Source organism: Nerophis ophidion, linkage group LG27 (genome assembly GCF_033978795.1).
Source record: "Nerophis ophidion isolate RoL-2023_Sa linkage group LG27, RoL_Noph_v1.0, whole genome shotgun sequence".
In the NCBI taxonomy this organism is placed as follows: domain Eukaryota; kingdom Metazoa; phylum Chordata; class Actinopteri; order Syngnathiformes; family Syngnathidae; genus Nerophis; species Nerophis ophidion.
The window spans coordinates 15166556-15178957 of NC_084637.1; the positions used below are offsets into that span (position 1 = coordinate 15166556).

The 12402-nt window shown below is 39.2% G+C and overlaps 2 protein-coding genes across 5 annotated transcripts in view; one reads left to right on the forward strand and one right to left on the reverse strand.

The window, feature by feature from the left end:
• LOC133544349 (methyltransferase N6AMT1-like) overlaps positions 1-7270 on the forward strand; it is a 17544-nt gene extending 10274 nt beyond the window's left edge. The window contains exons 2-9 of one of the 4 annotated variants that reach the window (XR_009804637.1): positions 2779-2865; positions 2937-3027; positions 3106-3189; positions 3261-3402; positions 4640-4741; positions 4792-4820; positions 4895-4929; positions 6863-7270. Coding sequence is in view for 3 of the 4 variants with exons in the window: in XM_061889564.1 (XP_061745548.1) it covers positions 2779-2865; positions 2937-3027; positions 3106-3189; positions 3261-3402; positions 4640-4812 (577 nt within the window). In the remaining variant the exon portion in view is untranslated. Of the gene's footprint in view, positions 1-2778; positions 2866-2936; positions 3028-3105; positions 3190-3260; positions 3403-4639; positions 4821-4894; positions 4930-6862 lie in introns of all 4 variants that reach the window. The other 3 variants (XM_061889566.1, XM_061889564.1, XM_061889565.1) reach the window with 3 other exon arrangements.
• Positions 4956-12402, reverse strand: part of LOC133544348 (trifunctional purine biosynthetic protein adenosine-3-like) — a 25099-nt gene continuing 17652 nt past the window's right edge. Inside the window, exons 15-21 of the mRNA XM_061889563.1 lie at positions 12100-12252; positions 11809-12012; positions 11604-11741; positions 11398-11528; positions 7282-7423; positions 7104-7219; positions 4956-7035 (exon numbers count right to left, since the gene is read on the reverse strand). Coding sequence (XP_061745547.1) covers positions 6847-7035; positions 7104-7219; positions 7282-7423; positions 11398-11528; positions 11604-11741; positions 11809-12012; positions 12100-12252 — 1073 coding nt within the window. The 3' untranslated portion in view covers positions 4956-6846. The remainder of the gene's footprint in view (positions 7036-7103; positions 7220-7281; positions 7424-11397; positions 11529-11603; positions 11742-11808; positions 12013-12099; positions 12253-12402) is intronic.

The window sequence follows — 12402 nt, forward strand, 5'->3', positions numbered from 1 at the left end:
ATATATATGTATGTATAGATATACATATATGTATGTATTTATATATATATATATATATGTATGTATTTATATATGTAAATATATGTATATATATATATGTGTATATGTATTTGTATATATGTAAATATATGTATGTATATATATGTATTTATATATGTTTGTGTATATCTATGTATATATATATGTATGTATGTATATATGTATTTATGTTTGTGTGTATATATGTATTTATATATGTATGTATGTATTAATCTATGTATATATGCATGTATGTATGTATATATTTATATATGTATATATATGTATGTAGAAATGTGTATATACATGTGTATATGTCTATATATATGTATGTATATATGTGTATACATATATATATGTATATATATGTGTGTGTATATATGTGTTCATATATATGTATGTATATATGTATGCATATGTGTATATATGTATGTATATATATTTATGTACATGTGTGTATATATAAATATGTGTATGTATATACGTGTGTATATATATATGTGCGTGTATGTATATGTGTGTACAAATATGTATTTGTACATATGTATGTATATAATAAAAGAAAATGGATGGATATGTGTATATGTATGTATATATCTGTGTGTATATATGTATGTATATGTGTATATAAATATGTATGTAGACACTAGTGATTTAGGGCTATATAAGTAAACATTGATTGATATATATATATATATACATATATATATATATGTGTATATGTGTGTACATATGTATTGAAATGTGTATGTATATTTACATACATACATATACATGAATACATACATATATATATATACATATCTTTTTACATATATGTATGCATGTATATATGTATACATATGTATGTATGTGTATATATATATATATATATACGCATATATATATGTATGTTTATATATATATATATATATATGTGTGTATATATGTATGTTTATATATATATATATATGTGTGTATGTATATATTTTTATATATGTATGTATATATATATATGTAAGTATATATGTGTATATATCTGTATGTATATATGTGTGTATACATATATGCGTATATATGTATGTATATATGTACCTATATGTGTGTATATATAAATGTGTATATATGTATGTGTTTATATATGTTTGTATATGTGTGTATGTATGTATATATGTGTGTATATATATGCATGTGTTTATATATTTGTATATATGTGTATATGTATGTATATATGTGTGTGTTTATGTATGTACACATATATATATATATGTATATGTATAATATATATGTATATATATATAATATATACGTTTGTATATATGTGTGTATATATGTATATAAATGTGTAGATATATATGTATGTCTATACACGTGTAAATATATGTATACATATGTGTATATACATGTGTGTATATTTATATATATAATGGATATATGTATGTATATATATGTATATATGAGTATATATGTATATATATATATACGTATGTGTATTAATGTATGTATATGTGTGTCTATACATACGTGTGTATATATATATTTTATATATGTATGTGTATTAATGTTTGTATTGTGTATATATATATCTATGTATATATATGTGTGTATATATATATAGTATATATATCTATATATATGTATGTGTATATATATATGTGTGTTTATGTATGTATAAGTGTATGTATGTAAATGAGTATATATATTTGTGTATATTTATGTATACATCTATATGTAAGTGTACATGTGTATATGTATGTATATATATATACATGTGCGTATATTGGTGTGTATATATGCATATGTATATATGTATTCATATGTATATATATATGTGTGTGTATATATGTATATATATATATATGTGTGTGTGTGTATATGTATGTATATATATATATATACATGTGCGTATATTGGTGTGTATATATGCATATGTATATATGTATTCATATGTATATATATATGTGTGTGTATATATGTATATATATATATGTGTGTGTGTATGTATATAGATGTATATATGCATATTCATACATATGCATATACCTATATTTATGTGTGTGTGTGTATATATATGTGTTAATGTATGTGTGAATATATTTATGTATATAAATGTATTTATGTATAGTATGATACATTGCTTGTTACACACACTATTTACAATGCCAAAGTCACATACAGCAGTGGTCCCCAACCACCGGTCTGGTGAGAAACATTAAATAATTTATTAACGACTGCCTTTTCTTCCAATTAACTTTCGCCTGTCACACTAGACACACCACTAAGCTTATTTAAAGATGTACAATAAAACTCCTCATCGGAAGTTACCATTTGTTATACATGTTATAACTTTGTGACATGATACAATGCACATTAATGAATGAAATATAAAAGTGACAGATTGTAGCCAAAGGCTGATTTCCATCTGCAGTGCCCAGCAGGTTGATGACAACCTGCTGGGGATCTCATAGCAAAGAAACAAGCCCAAGGCCCCCATTGCTGTTATAGTGAGTTGGATTTTTCATGCACTTATTTTGGCTGTATTCATCTGGCAAAAGTGGAACCGGTCCCTGAAAATAATGTCACATTAAACCGGTCTGTGGTGCAAAAAAAAGGTTGGGGACTGCTGACATTCAGTATGTACATCCAGTGGAAGAAACTGTATAAAATTGAGGAAACATTTTTAGGGATTTGTTCATGTGGGTTTATATGTTTGACCATTTCTTTGTGTAACGAGGACACTAAAAGCACCTGATGGTGATATTGTCCTGCTGCTGTCTGCAGGCCCTGCGTCTGCGTGGAGGTGGGCAGCGGCTCCGGCGTGGTGTCTGCCTTTCTTGCGTCCGTGTTAGGACCTTCATCCGTCTATTTGTAAGTTTACTACCATCTTCTCTTCTTCTTCTTCTTCTTCCATGTTACAATGTTGTCAAATATTGTTGCAGTTGCACGGATGTGAATGGCACAGCAGCACAGTGCAGCAGCAAGACCGCAGCCTGCAACAACGTGTGCCTGCAGCCGGTCATCACAGACCTGGTCAGATCCAGCATCAAACTTTTTATTCCAATCTTGAGGACTTTTTAATGCTCACTGATTATTTGCTCTCTGGTCTAGGTGGAATGTTTCCTGCCCCGGTTAAGTGGACAAGTGGACGTGCTACTCTTCAATCCCCCTTATGTGGTGACGTCATCCAATGAAGTGGCTTTGACTCTCTGATGAAAAACTCTAAAATGTTTAAGAAGTTGGTGACATATTTTCATTCCGTCAAGGTGGGCAGCACAGGTATAGAAGCTGCCTGGGCAGGCGGGAGGCGAGGTCGTGAGGTCATCGACAGGTTTCTGCCAGTCGTGTCCCAGTTGCTGTCCAGTCAAGGACTCTTCTACTTGGTCACCATAGCAGAAAATGATCCAGGTGGGTTCATGTTGGATGTTGTCACTTTAGGGTCATGATTCAGACAAGTCACATCTATTGACAATTAACTTAAAGGCCTACTGAAATGAGATTTTCTTATTTAAACGGGGATAGCAGGTCCATTCTATGTGTCATTCTTGATCATTTTGCGATATTGCTATATTTTTGCTGAAAGGGTTTAGTAGAGAACATTGACGATAAAGTTCGCAACTTTTGGTCGCTAATAAAAAAGCCTTGCCTTTACCGGAAGTAGCAGACGATGTGCGCGTGACATCACAGGTTGTAGGGCTCTTCATATCCTCACATTGTTTATAATCGTAGCCAGCAGCAGCTAGAGCTATTCGGACCGAGAAAGCGACAATTTCCCCATTAATTTGAGCGAGGATGAAAGATTCGTGGATGAGGAAATTTAGAGTGAAGGACTAGAAGAAAAAAAAGGTGATTGCAGTGGGAGCGATTCAGATGTTATTAGACACATTTACTAGGATAATTCTGGAAAATCCCGGAAAATCCCTTATCTGCTTATTGTTTTAGTGAGATTATTTTAGTGAATGTTACATATCTTGTGAAGTCATCTACCGAACCAGAGCCCATTTCGTCGCTCAGACCGTGTGAATTAAATAATATGCATCTATTATTTTGATCACTTAATTGCATGATTTTGTCACCCTGGTCCATTATACTTCAAAACTGATATGGTTGACATTATGAGCCAAAGAGAAATCCAAAATAATCATCATTTCTTATTTTATAGACACCATAGCCTGTTTCCTCATGCTCTTTCAGCATTTCCTCAATCACCTTGAGGAAAACATCAGTAGAAGAGGACACAAAATACAATACTAATTATTTTCTTTTTTACTCATTTGCATGCGTCGTGTTTGCTCTTTTTTTCACCCGGTTTTATCGAGGGGGCTCAAACCAAAACCTTTCCTCTTCACAGTCAGGTCCATTAAAAGTAATAAATATATAATAGCTGTTATTACACAATTGGATTAGAGGAGCCATACTTTCCCTGTATTGCCATCATTTGGAAACATGCAGGCTGACCCCTTCTTTAGTTGTATTGCTACAATCTGGCCGACATATTCCTTCCACAAACTACGCAAAACAATCATGATTCAGGATGAAGATGCTACTGAAACACATACTACACAATAGCTCCAGTGGAGCTGTCCATCTTAAGTGAAGACATGTCATCTAATTTCACATCTCACGTTGTTCCTTCTCATCCTAGAGGAGATCATCCAGCTGCTGAGCGGCTATGGTCTGCACGGATACCCACACCTGTCAACCAGGGCTGGAAATGAGAGACTTGCAGTCCTGCGCTTCCATAAGCGCCAACCAGAGCTTTTAACGAGAGATTTCAAGTTCTGCACTTCCATAAGTGCCAACAAACCTGAACTTTAAATGCTTTTGTAAGTCTACCCTTAAAGTCTTGTTTTTAAAATATAACAAACTGTGTTGATACCTCTGTCTTATTAATCATCAGGACCACAAACCTGAGGGTGAAAATATGAGAAATGGGTGAGTAACGATACTTGAGGTCCTGATAACAAAAAGGTTCAGTTTAATCTGGATTTAAGGGAGGCTGCAAAAATGATCATGCTTTACATCTGCATGGACAAGTTTTGATAATTATGTTGACAAGTCATTGACTGTAGACAAGAAGTTGCTGTACAGAACAAAATATAGTAACTATTTTACTGCTGAGGAGTCACACATGTACTGTGTACATAATGTGTACTGTATTTCCTTGAATTGCCGCCGGGGCGCTAATTCATTTAAAACCTCTTCTCACTCCTGCACTTACCAAAGGCATGTGGTAAAAGTAAGCATGTGCTAATTATTTTAAAACTTCTTCTCGCTTCGGCACTTACTAAAGGTATGCAGTAAAAATTTGAGTGTGATGTAAGCTTGGACCTTAAATCTTACTGAATAGCTCTTAATCTTCTTCCCTTTATGCGATTTCAAATTACCTGTATTGAAATCGGCCTCTGCCATTTTGAAAATGATGACATGGGAAGTGTCACTCGTGATGTCACGAGTTTGACGAGGCGCTAATTATTTTGTGAAGCGAGTTTGACCCGGCAGTAATTCAAGGCAAGTGCATACTATATGTCCTGCGGCAATTCAAGCAAATACGGTATACAGTATATGTGCATACACTACAAGTAAAGGTATTGAATTGAATTGAATTATATTTATACATAGCGCTTTTTCTCTAGTGACTCTAAGCGCTTTACATAGTGAAACCCAATATCTAAGTTAAATTTAAACCAGTGTGGGTGACACTGGGAGCAGGTGGGTAAAGCGTCTTGCCCGAGGACACAACGGCAGTGACCAGGATGGTGGAAGCGGGAATCGAACCTGCAACCCTCCAGTTGCTGGGACGGCCACTCTACCAACCGAGCAATGCCGCCTCAAGGTAAACCATTTACAAAGAATACCATTTTTTCTAGACGCAGTTAAGGCGTTTAGGGATTCTGGTTTGGTGGCTGCGGGATTACATCTGTGTGTTTTGCAGATGATGTAGTCCTGATGGCTTTATCTGGCCGGGATCTTCAGTTTTCACTGGATTGGTTCACAGCCGAGTGTGAAGCAACCAGAATGAGAATCAGCACTTCCAAGTTAGAGTCCATGGTTCTCGCCCGAAAAAGGGTGGAGTGCCATCTCCGGGTTGGGGAGGAGAGCTTGCCTCAAATATACCTAGGAGTCTTGTTCACGAGTGAGAGAAGAGTGGATCGTGGGTTCGACAGGCGGATCGATGTGACGTCTTCAGTAATGCGGACGTTGTATCGACCCGTCGTGGTGAAGAAGGAGCTGAGCCGGAAGGCAAAGCTCTCAATTTACCGGTCGATCTACGTTCCCATCCTCACCTATGGTCATGAGCTTTGGGTCATGACCGAAAGGATAAGATCACGGGTACAAGCGGCCGAAATGAGTTTCCTCTGCCAGGTGGCGGGGCTCTCCCTTAGAGATAGGGTGAGAATCTGCCATCCTGGAGGAGCTCAAAGTAAAGCCGCTGCTCCTTCACATCGAGAGGAGCCAGATAAGGTGGTTTGGGCATCTGGTCAGGATGCCACCCGAACGCCTCCCTAGGGAGGTGTTTAGGGCACGTCCGACCAGTAGGAGGCCATGGGGGAAGACCCAGGACACGTTGGGAAGACTATGTCTCCCGGCTGGCTTGGGAATGCCTCGGGATCCCCCGGGAAGAGGAAAGTCTGGGCTTCCCTGCTTAGGCTGCTGCCCCCGCAACCTGACCGGATAAGCGGAAGAAGATGGATGGATAGATTAACCATTTTTTGTTCTGTGCAGCTCTAATTCATTCACACAAGTACATTCAAACACAAACAATTGGAGTAGATAGAGAAATGCATGCACATTAGGAATGTTTGTAACAGTGTCACACTACACATTTACTCAGCTGTAGTCATGCAAAGACTAATGTGACCTCCAGATGACACGTCCATCCTCACTAAGATGGACAGCTCCGCTGGAGACCAGCTCCATCGCCACAGGAAAGGCCTTATGCTCAGCCTCTTTGATTCGGGCTGACAGACTTTCTTCAGTATCGCCGCTCATCACTGGCACCGCCTCCTGCACGATGATGGCCCCTGCGTCCACCTCCTCCTGATAGACAGAACACGCCCATTCAGCTGGTTAATGTGCGCGTGTAGGTGACAATGTGGCTGACTTACTGCAACAAAGTGGACCGTGCAGCCGCTGACCCGCACCCCGGCCTGGAGAGCCTGCTTTTGGGCGTTCACACCCTTGAAGGACGGCAGCAAGGATGGATGGATGTTCAAGATCTTACCTAAAATGAGATCATGTTAAAAATAAAATGTGATTCATAGTGACACCAATACTTCAACTCACTGTTCCATTTCTTAACAAAACCCCCCGTGAGGATCCGCATGAAACCAGCCAGACACACAAGCTCCACTCCAAATTCTTCAAGGACGCGGTCAATGGTGCCATCAAACTCCGCTCGGCTCCCGTAGAGTTTGTGGTCCACCACCTGGATCAATGTGCAAGAAAAATCAAACTCCACACTTTCTCAAGTTTCCCCACAGACATGTTCATAATTGGCCATGACACATTTGCAAAGACAGAGTAAAAAATATAAACAAAGTTAGCAAACTTCTGTCGCTTATTTTCTTTTCTGTCATATTTTGGAGGTGCCTGGTAGTGCATTTAGATGTGGTCCTGATGGCTTTATCTGGCCGGGATCTTCAGCTGTACCTACACTTTGTTAGTAGTTAAAAGTAGGGAGAGGGGCACCAATGCCGACTTGAACCATAGTCACAAGACATGGAAAACATTTTCTCATGAATAGCAGTCTTTTCCGTAACATTGATGAACTTGGACTGATCTTTAGAAATGGTAAGGTGGGAATTTTGTCCTTTTCTGAGACCAGACTTGATAGTTCTATTAAGGAGTCTGAGACAGAAATTGTCAATTACACGGTAGTCGGAAGGGACAGAAATTGACATGGGGGAGGGGGTTGTAAGATCTGATATCGCTTTTAATGTACAGGATGATTTGGAGCAAAGTTATAATAGAGAAAGTGGGGCTCAATATCATTTTTCCCAAAACCAACCCCATGTTAATTGGCTCCCTGTACAGACCCCCAACTCAAAACTCATTTTATAAACAGCTCAAGGAGATTTAGGAAATTCTGAAGTGATACTGCTCAGTGATTTGAACACCAATAACCCGGAAAAAAGATAGTCCTATCTACAAGTCCTTCGGTAATTACTGTAAGTTACATAACCTGAAACAGCATATCACTCGGTGCCCTGCTGCTCAAACCGTCATTGATTTGATTTTGACATCAGACCAGACCACTATCTCCAGAAGCGGTGCAATCGAGTGCGTAATAAGTGATCATTTCATCATTTTCTGCACACGTAAAATTCAGAAATCGGAATCAGATTGTCACAACACAAGATTCAGATCGATGAAAAAGTACACCAGCGAAGCTCTAACAGCAGGCCTGGAAAGACTGGACTGGTCAAATCGACCAAATTGCTCATCGGTTTAAAGAGCATGGGCATGCTTAAAATCCAACTTCCTGCATGTGTCTGAGCAGTTAGCACCCATGAAAGCTTCCAGGGTAAATCCAGAACAGAAGCCTAGATCAATGCGGACATAATACATGACACTTAAAAATGACAAACACGCTAAGTTCACTAAAAACAGGACTGAACAGCTCCTTAAGGCAGTGGTTCTCAAATAGGGGTACACATACCCCTGGGGGTACTTAAAGGTATGCCAAGGGGTACGTGAGATTTTTTTTTTTTTAAATCTAAAAATAGCAACAATTAAAAAATCCTTTATAAATATATTTATTGAATAATACTTCAACAAAATATGAATGTAAGTTCATAAACTGTGAAAAGAAATACAACAATGCAATATTCAGTGTTGACAGCTAGCTTTTTTGTGGACATGTTCCATAAATATTGATGTTAAAGATTTCTTTTTTTGCGAAGAAAAGTTTAGAATTAAGTTCATGAATCCAGATGGATCTATATTACAATCCCCAAAGTTGATGATTACTTCTATGTGTAGAAATCTTTATTTATAATTGAATCACTTGTTTATTTTTCAACAAGTTTTTAGTTATTTTTATATCTTTTTTTCCCAAATAGTTCAAGAAAGACCACTACAAATGAGCAATATTTTGCACTGTTATACAATTTAATAAATCAGAAACTGATAACATAGTGCTGTATTTTACTTTATCTCTTTTTTTCAACCAAAAATGCTTTGCTCTGATTAGGGGGTACTTGAATTAAAAAAAATGTTCACAAGGGGTACATCACTGAAAAAAGGTTGAGAACCACTACTTTAAAGAATACAAAAAGCTAAGAATCGAAGTAACTACTATGATCAGAAAAAGGCCAAATCCAGTTACTTCAACGAAAAAAATAGCCTGCAAAAACTCTGGAAGACGCTGAAACTATTGGCCCACAGCAGTCTCATAACAATAACCACCAACCTCAACTTGAAAATAAACAGCTCACTCATCACAGACAAACTGAATGTGACAAATTGCTATAACAGATTTTACTCAACCATCACTTCAACAAATTGCCCTCACACTCAGGCCTCTAAGGTGAAAAGCACATCCAAGACCTTTACAAAAACAAAGAAGGACGCAAGGATGACTTCAAGTTTGTCAAAGTTTAAACTGATGTGTTAAAGAAACTCAGCTCGTGGCAGCCAAACAAACTCACAAGACATGATCATATTCCCACCAGCTGCCACGAATGCTCCAATGGTTGCTCATATTACCAACTTGTCTATCAATCAGTGTCATGTCCCACGAGAATTCATGCTCACGAGACTATCACCTCTATAAAAAAGGAAACAAATTAAACCCTGGCAACTACCGCCGTGTTTCCATTCTTTGCTCCATCTCAAAGGTTATAGAGAGGTTAATATATGTGCAAATAGATAACTATCTATCAAATCACAAGCTCTTATTCCAATTTCTATCAGGATTCAGAAAATCACATTCCACTGATGCATACCTACTGTACCTAACTGACTACATCAGGTACAGATAGACATGGGTAAATGCTCAATACTGTTAAACAGGTTGAGGGCAATCAGTTTTGACAGCGCTGCCACAAACTGGATGAAATCTTACCCTGAGGATAGAGGACAGGTGGTCGAGGTGAACAGATCACTGTCCTCTCCCCTCAATCTGAGCTGTGGTGTCCCACAGGGGAGTATTCTGGCACCATTGTTATTCTTGATTAACATAAACGACATGAAATCAGCATGAAATAGCAATTTGTTCCAAATTGAAGGTTTAAAGTGCACTCAGCACCAAACTAAGAAATCTCTGTCTCTGGCTTTCAAATATCAAACTGTAAGACAGAGTCCATTGTATTTGGGTCCCAACACAACCTAAGTAAATCCCTGGGCTTTGCGATTAAAGCATGCGATACCATAATCACCAGCAAAGACAAGGTAATTTACCTAGGTTGTATATTGGACAACACTCAAGATCAATAATAAAACTAGATTTTTGGGCAGGATCTTTGTGTTTATCAAAAGGGACACACTTAAGACCCTTGCCGATACCCTCATACAATCATTTTGACTGTGCCTGCACCTCATGGTTCACAAGTATCACCAAGCCACTAAAAACAAAACTGCCAACTTCCCAAAACAAGGTGGTGAGACTCCTGCTCAACCTCCCATACAAGACTCACCTAACTCAAACCCACTTTACCAAATTGGGATGGCTTGGAGTTGAGGAAAGAGTACGGTACACCGAATCGCAATGTGCCTGGTATTCAAAATACTCAGAGAAATTGTCCCCAAGTACCTGTCCAACTATTTCACCAGATGTACTCACAGGTACTACACGAGAAGGAGTTCCTCATGAGAAAAATGCCTTCTACTCTTTTTCCACCACACAGTGGAATGCACTACCAACAGACCTTAAAATCCAAACTTCCCTACTACTGTATTTTTCGGAATAAACTCAACTTGTCGTGTTTGGAGGAAGAAGAATACTGAGTTGCAACCCAAGAACACCATACCTACTGTGAAACATGGGGGTGGAAACATCATGTTTTGGGGCTGTTTTTCTGCTGAGGGGACAGGACGATTGATCCGTGTTAAGGAAAGAATGAATGGGGCCATGTATCGTGAGATTTTGAGCCAAAACCTCCTTCCATCAGTGAGAGATTTGAATGGTTGACCAAATACTTATTTTCCACCATAATTTACATATAAATTATTTAAAATTCCTACAATGAATTCCTGGATTTTTTTTCCCACATTCTGTCTCTCACAGTTGAAGTGTACCTATGATGACAATTACAGACCTCTGTCATCATTTTAAGTAGAACTTGCACAATCGGTGACTTTTTTTGCCCCACTGTACGTCGCACTGGCCGAAAATGCATAATAAAAAATGTTGAAATGCGCAAACGTAACCACCTCATGACCATAATCACAACAGATTACCCGTGTCTGGATCCCAGCCAGTGCTGCTCTTTTGAGGCCCTGAACTCCAGGCTTGTTAGAGATGACCACCACGATCTCTGCACAGCTCGATGGACGCCTGGCCTGCTCGATCAGCGCCTGCAGGTTGGTACCTGGTGGAGACCACAAAAGCACAAGTTGTAATCCACAAGACATTACAAAATAAATTCATGAAATACTACACAAACCTGTCCCTGAAATGAGAACGCCGACTTTGGTCCTCCTGTGTGGCGTGCTGATGTCACCGAGGCAATTGCCATTCTTGGAAGCTGGACCGCCGCTCAGCAGGCTGTGCTTCAGGTTGCGGACCGCCACGGACTCAGTACCTGCGGCGACATAGTTTGATGAGAATGTGCGCGCGGGTCTCCACAGGAAGGTCCCTGACTGACTCACCAGGCTGCTTGTGAGCGAGTGCGCCCACAATCCAGGCCTCCTCGTGGGCCTGCAGCTGCCGCAAGACCCTCTGAGCCTCCATCGGGGCCACCACTAGCACTGCTCCCAGGCCGCAGTTGAAAGTGCGGGTCATTTCATCCTCGCTCAGTCCGCCCTCTTTCTGGAGCCAGGAAAACACTGGTGGGATGCTCCAACGAGACGCATCTGGAGCAAACGTGTGTAATTATCAAACCGTACAAGATAGGTATTTGTCTCCAGACTTGTATCCTGTAGAATGACGTAGGCCTTCACCTATATCGACTGCTAGCTCCTGGGGCAAAACCCGAGGAATGTTTTCCAGAAGTCCTCCACCGGTGATGTGAGCGTAGGCTTTCACCGCACCGCTGCGCAGGATTGGGAGCAGCAGACGACTGTAGATCTTTGTTGGCGTCAGCAAAACCTCTCCTGCAGGCCAACATTACAGTAAGAAGTGCTTCCTTCACGTGTCGGGATCCCCCGGGAAGAGCTGGACAAAGTGGCTGGGGAGAGGAAAGTCTGGGCTTCCCCGATTAGGCTGCTGCCCCCGCGACCCGACCACGGATAAGCAAAAGAGGG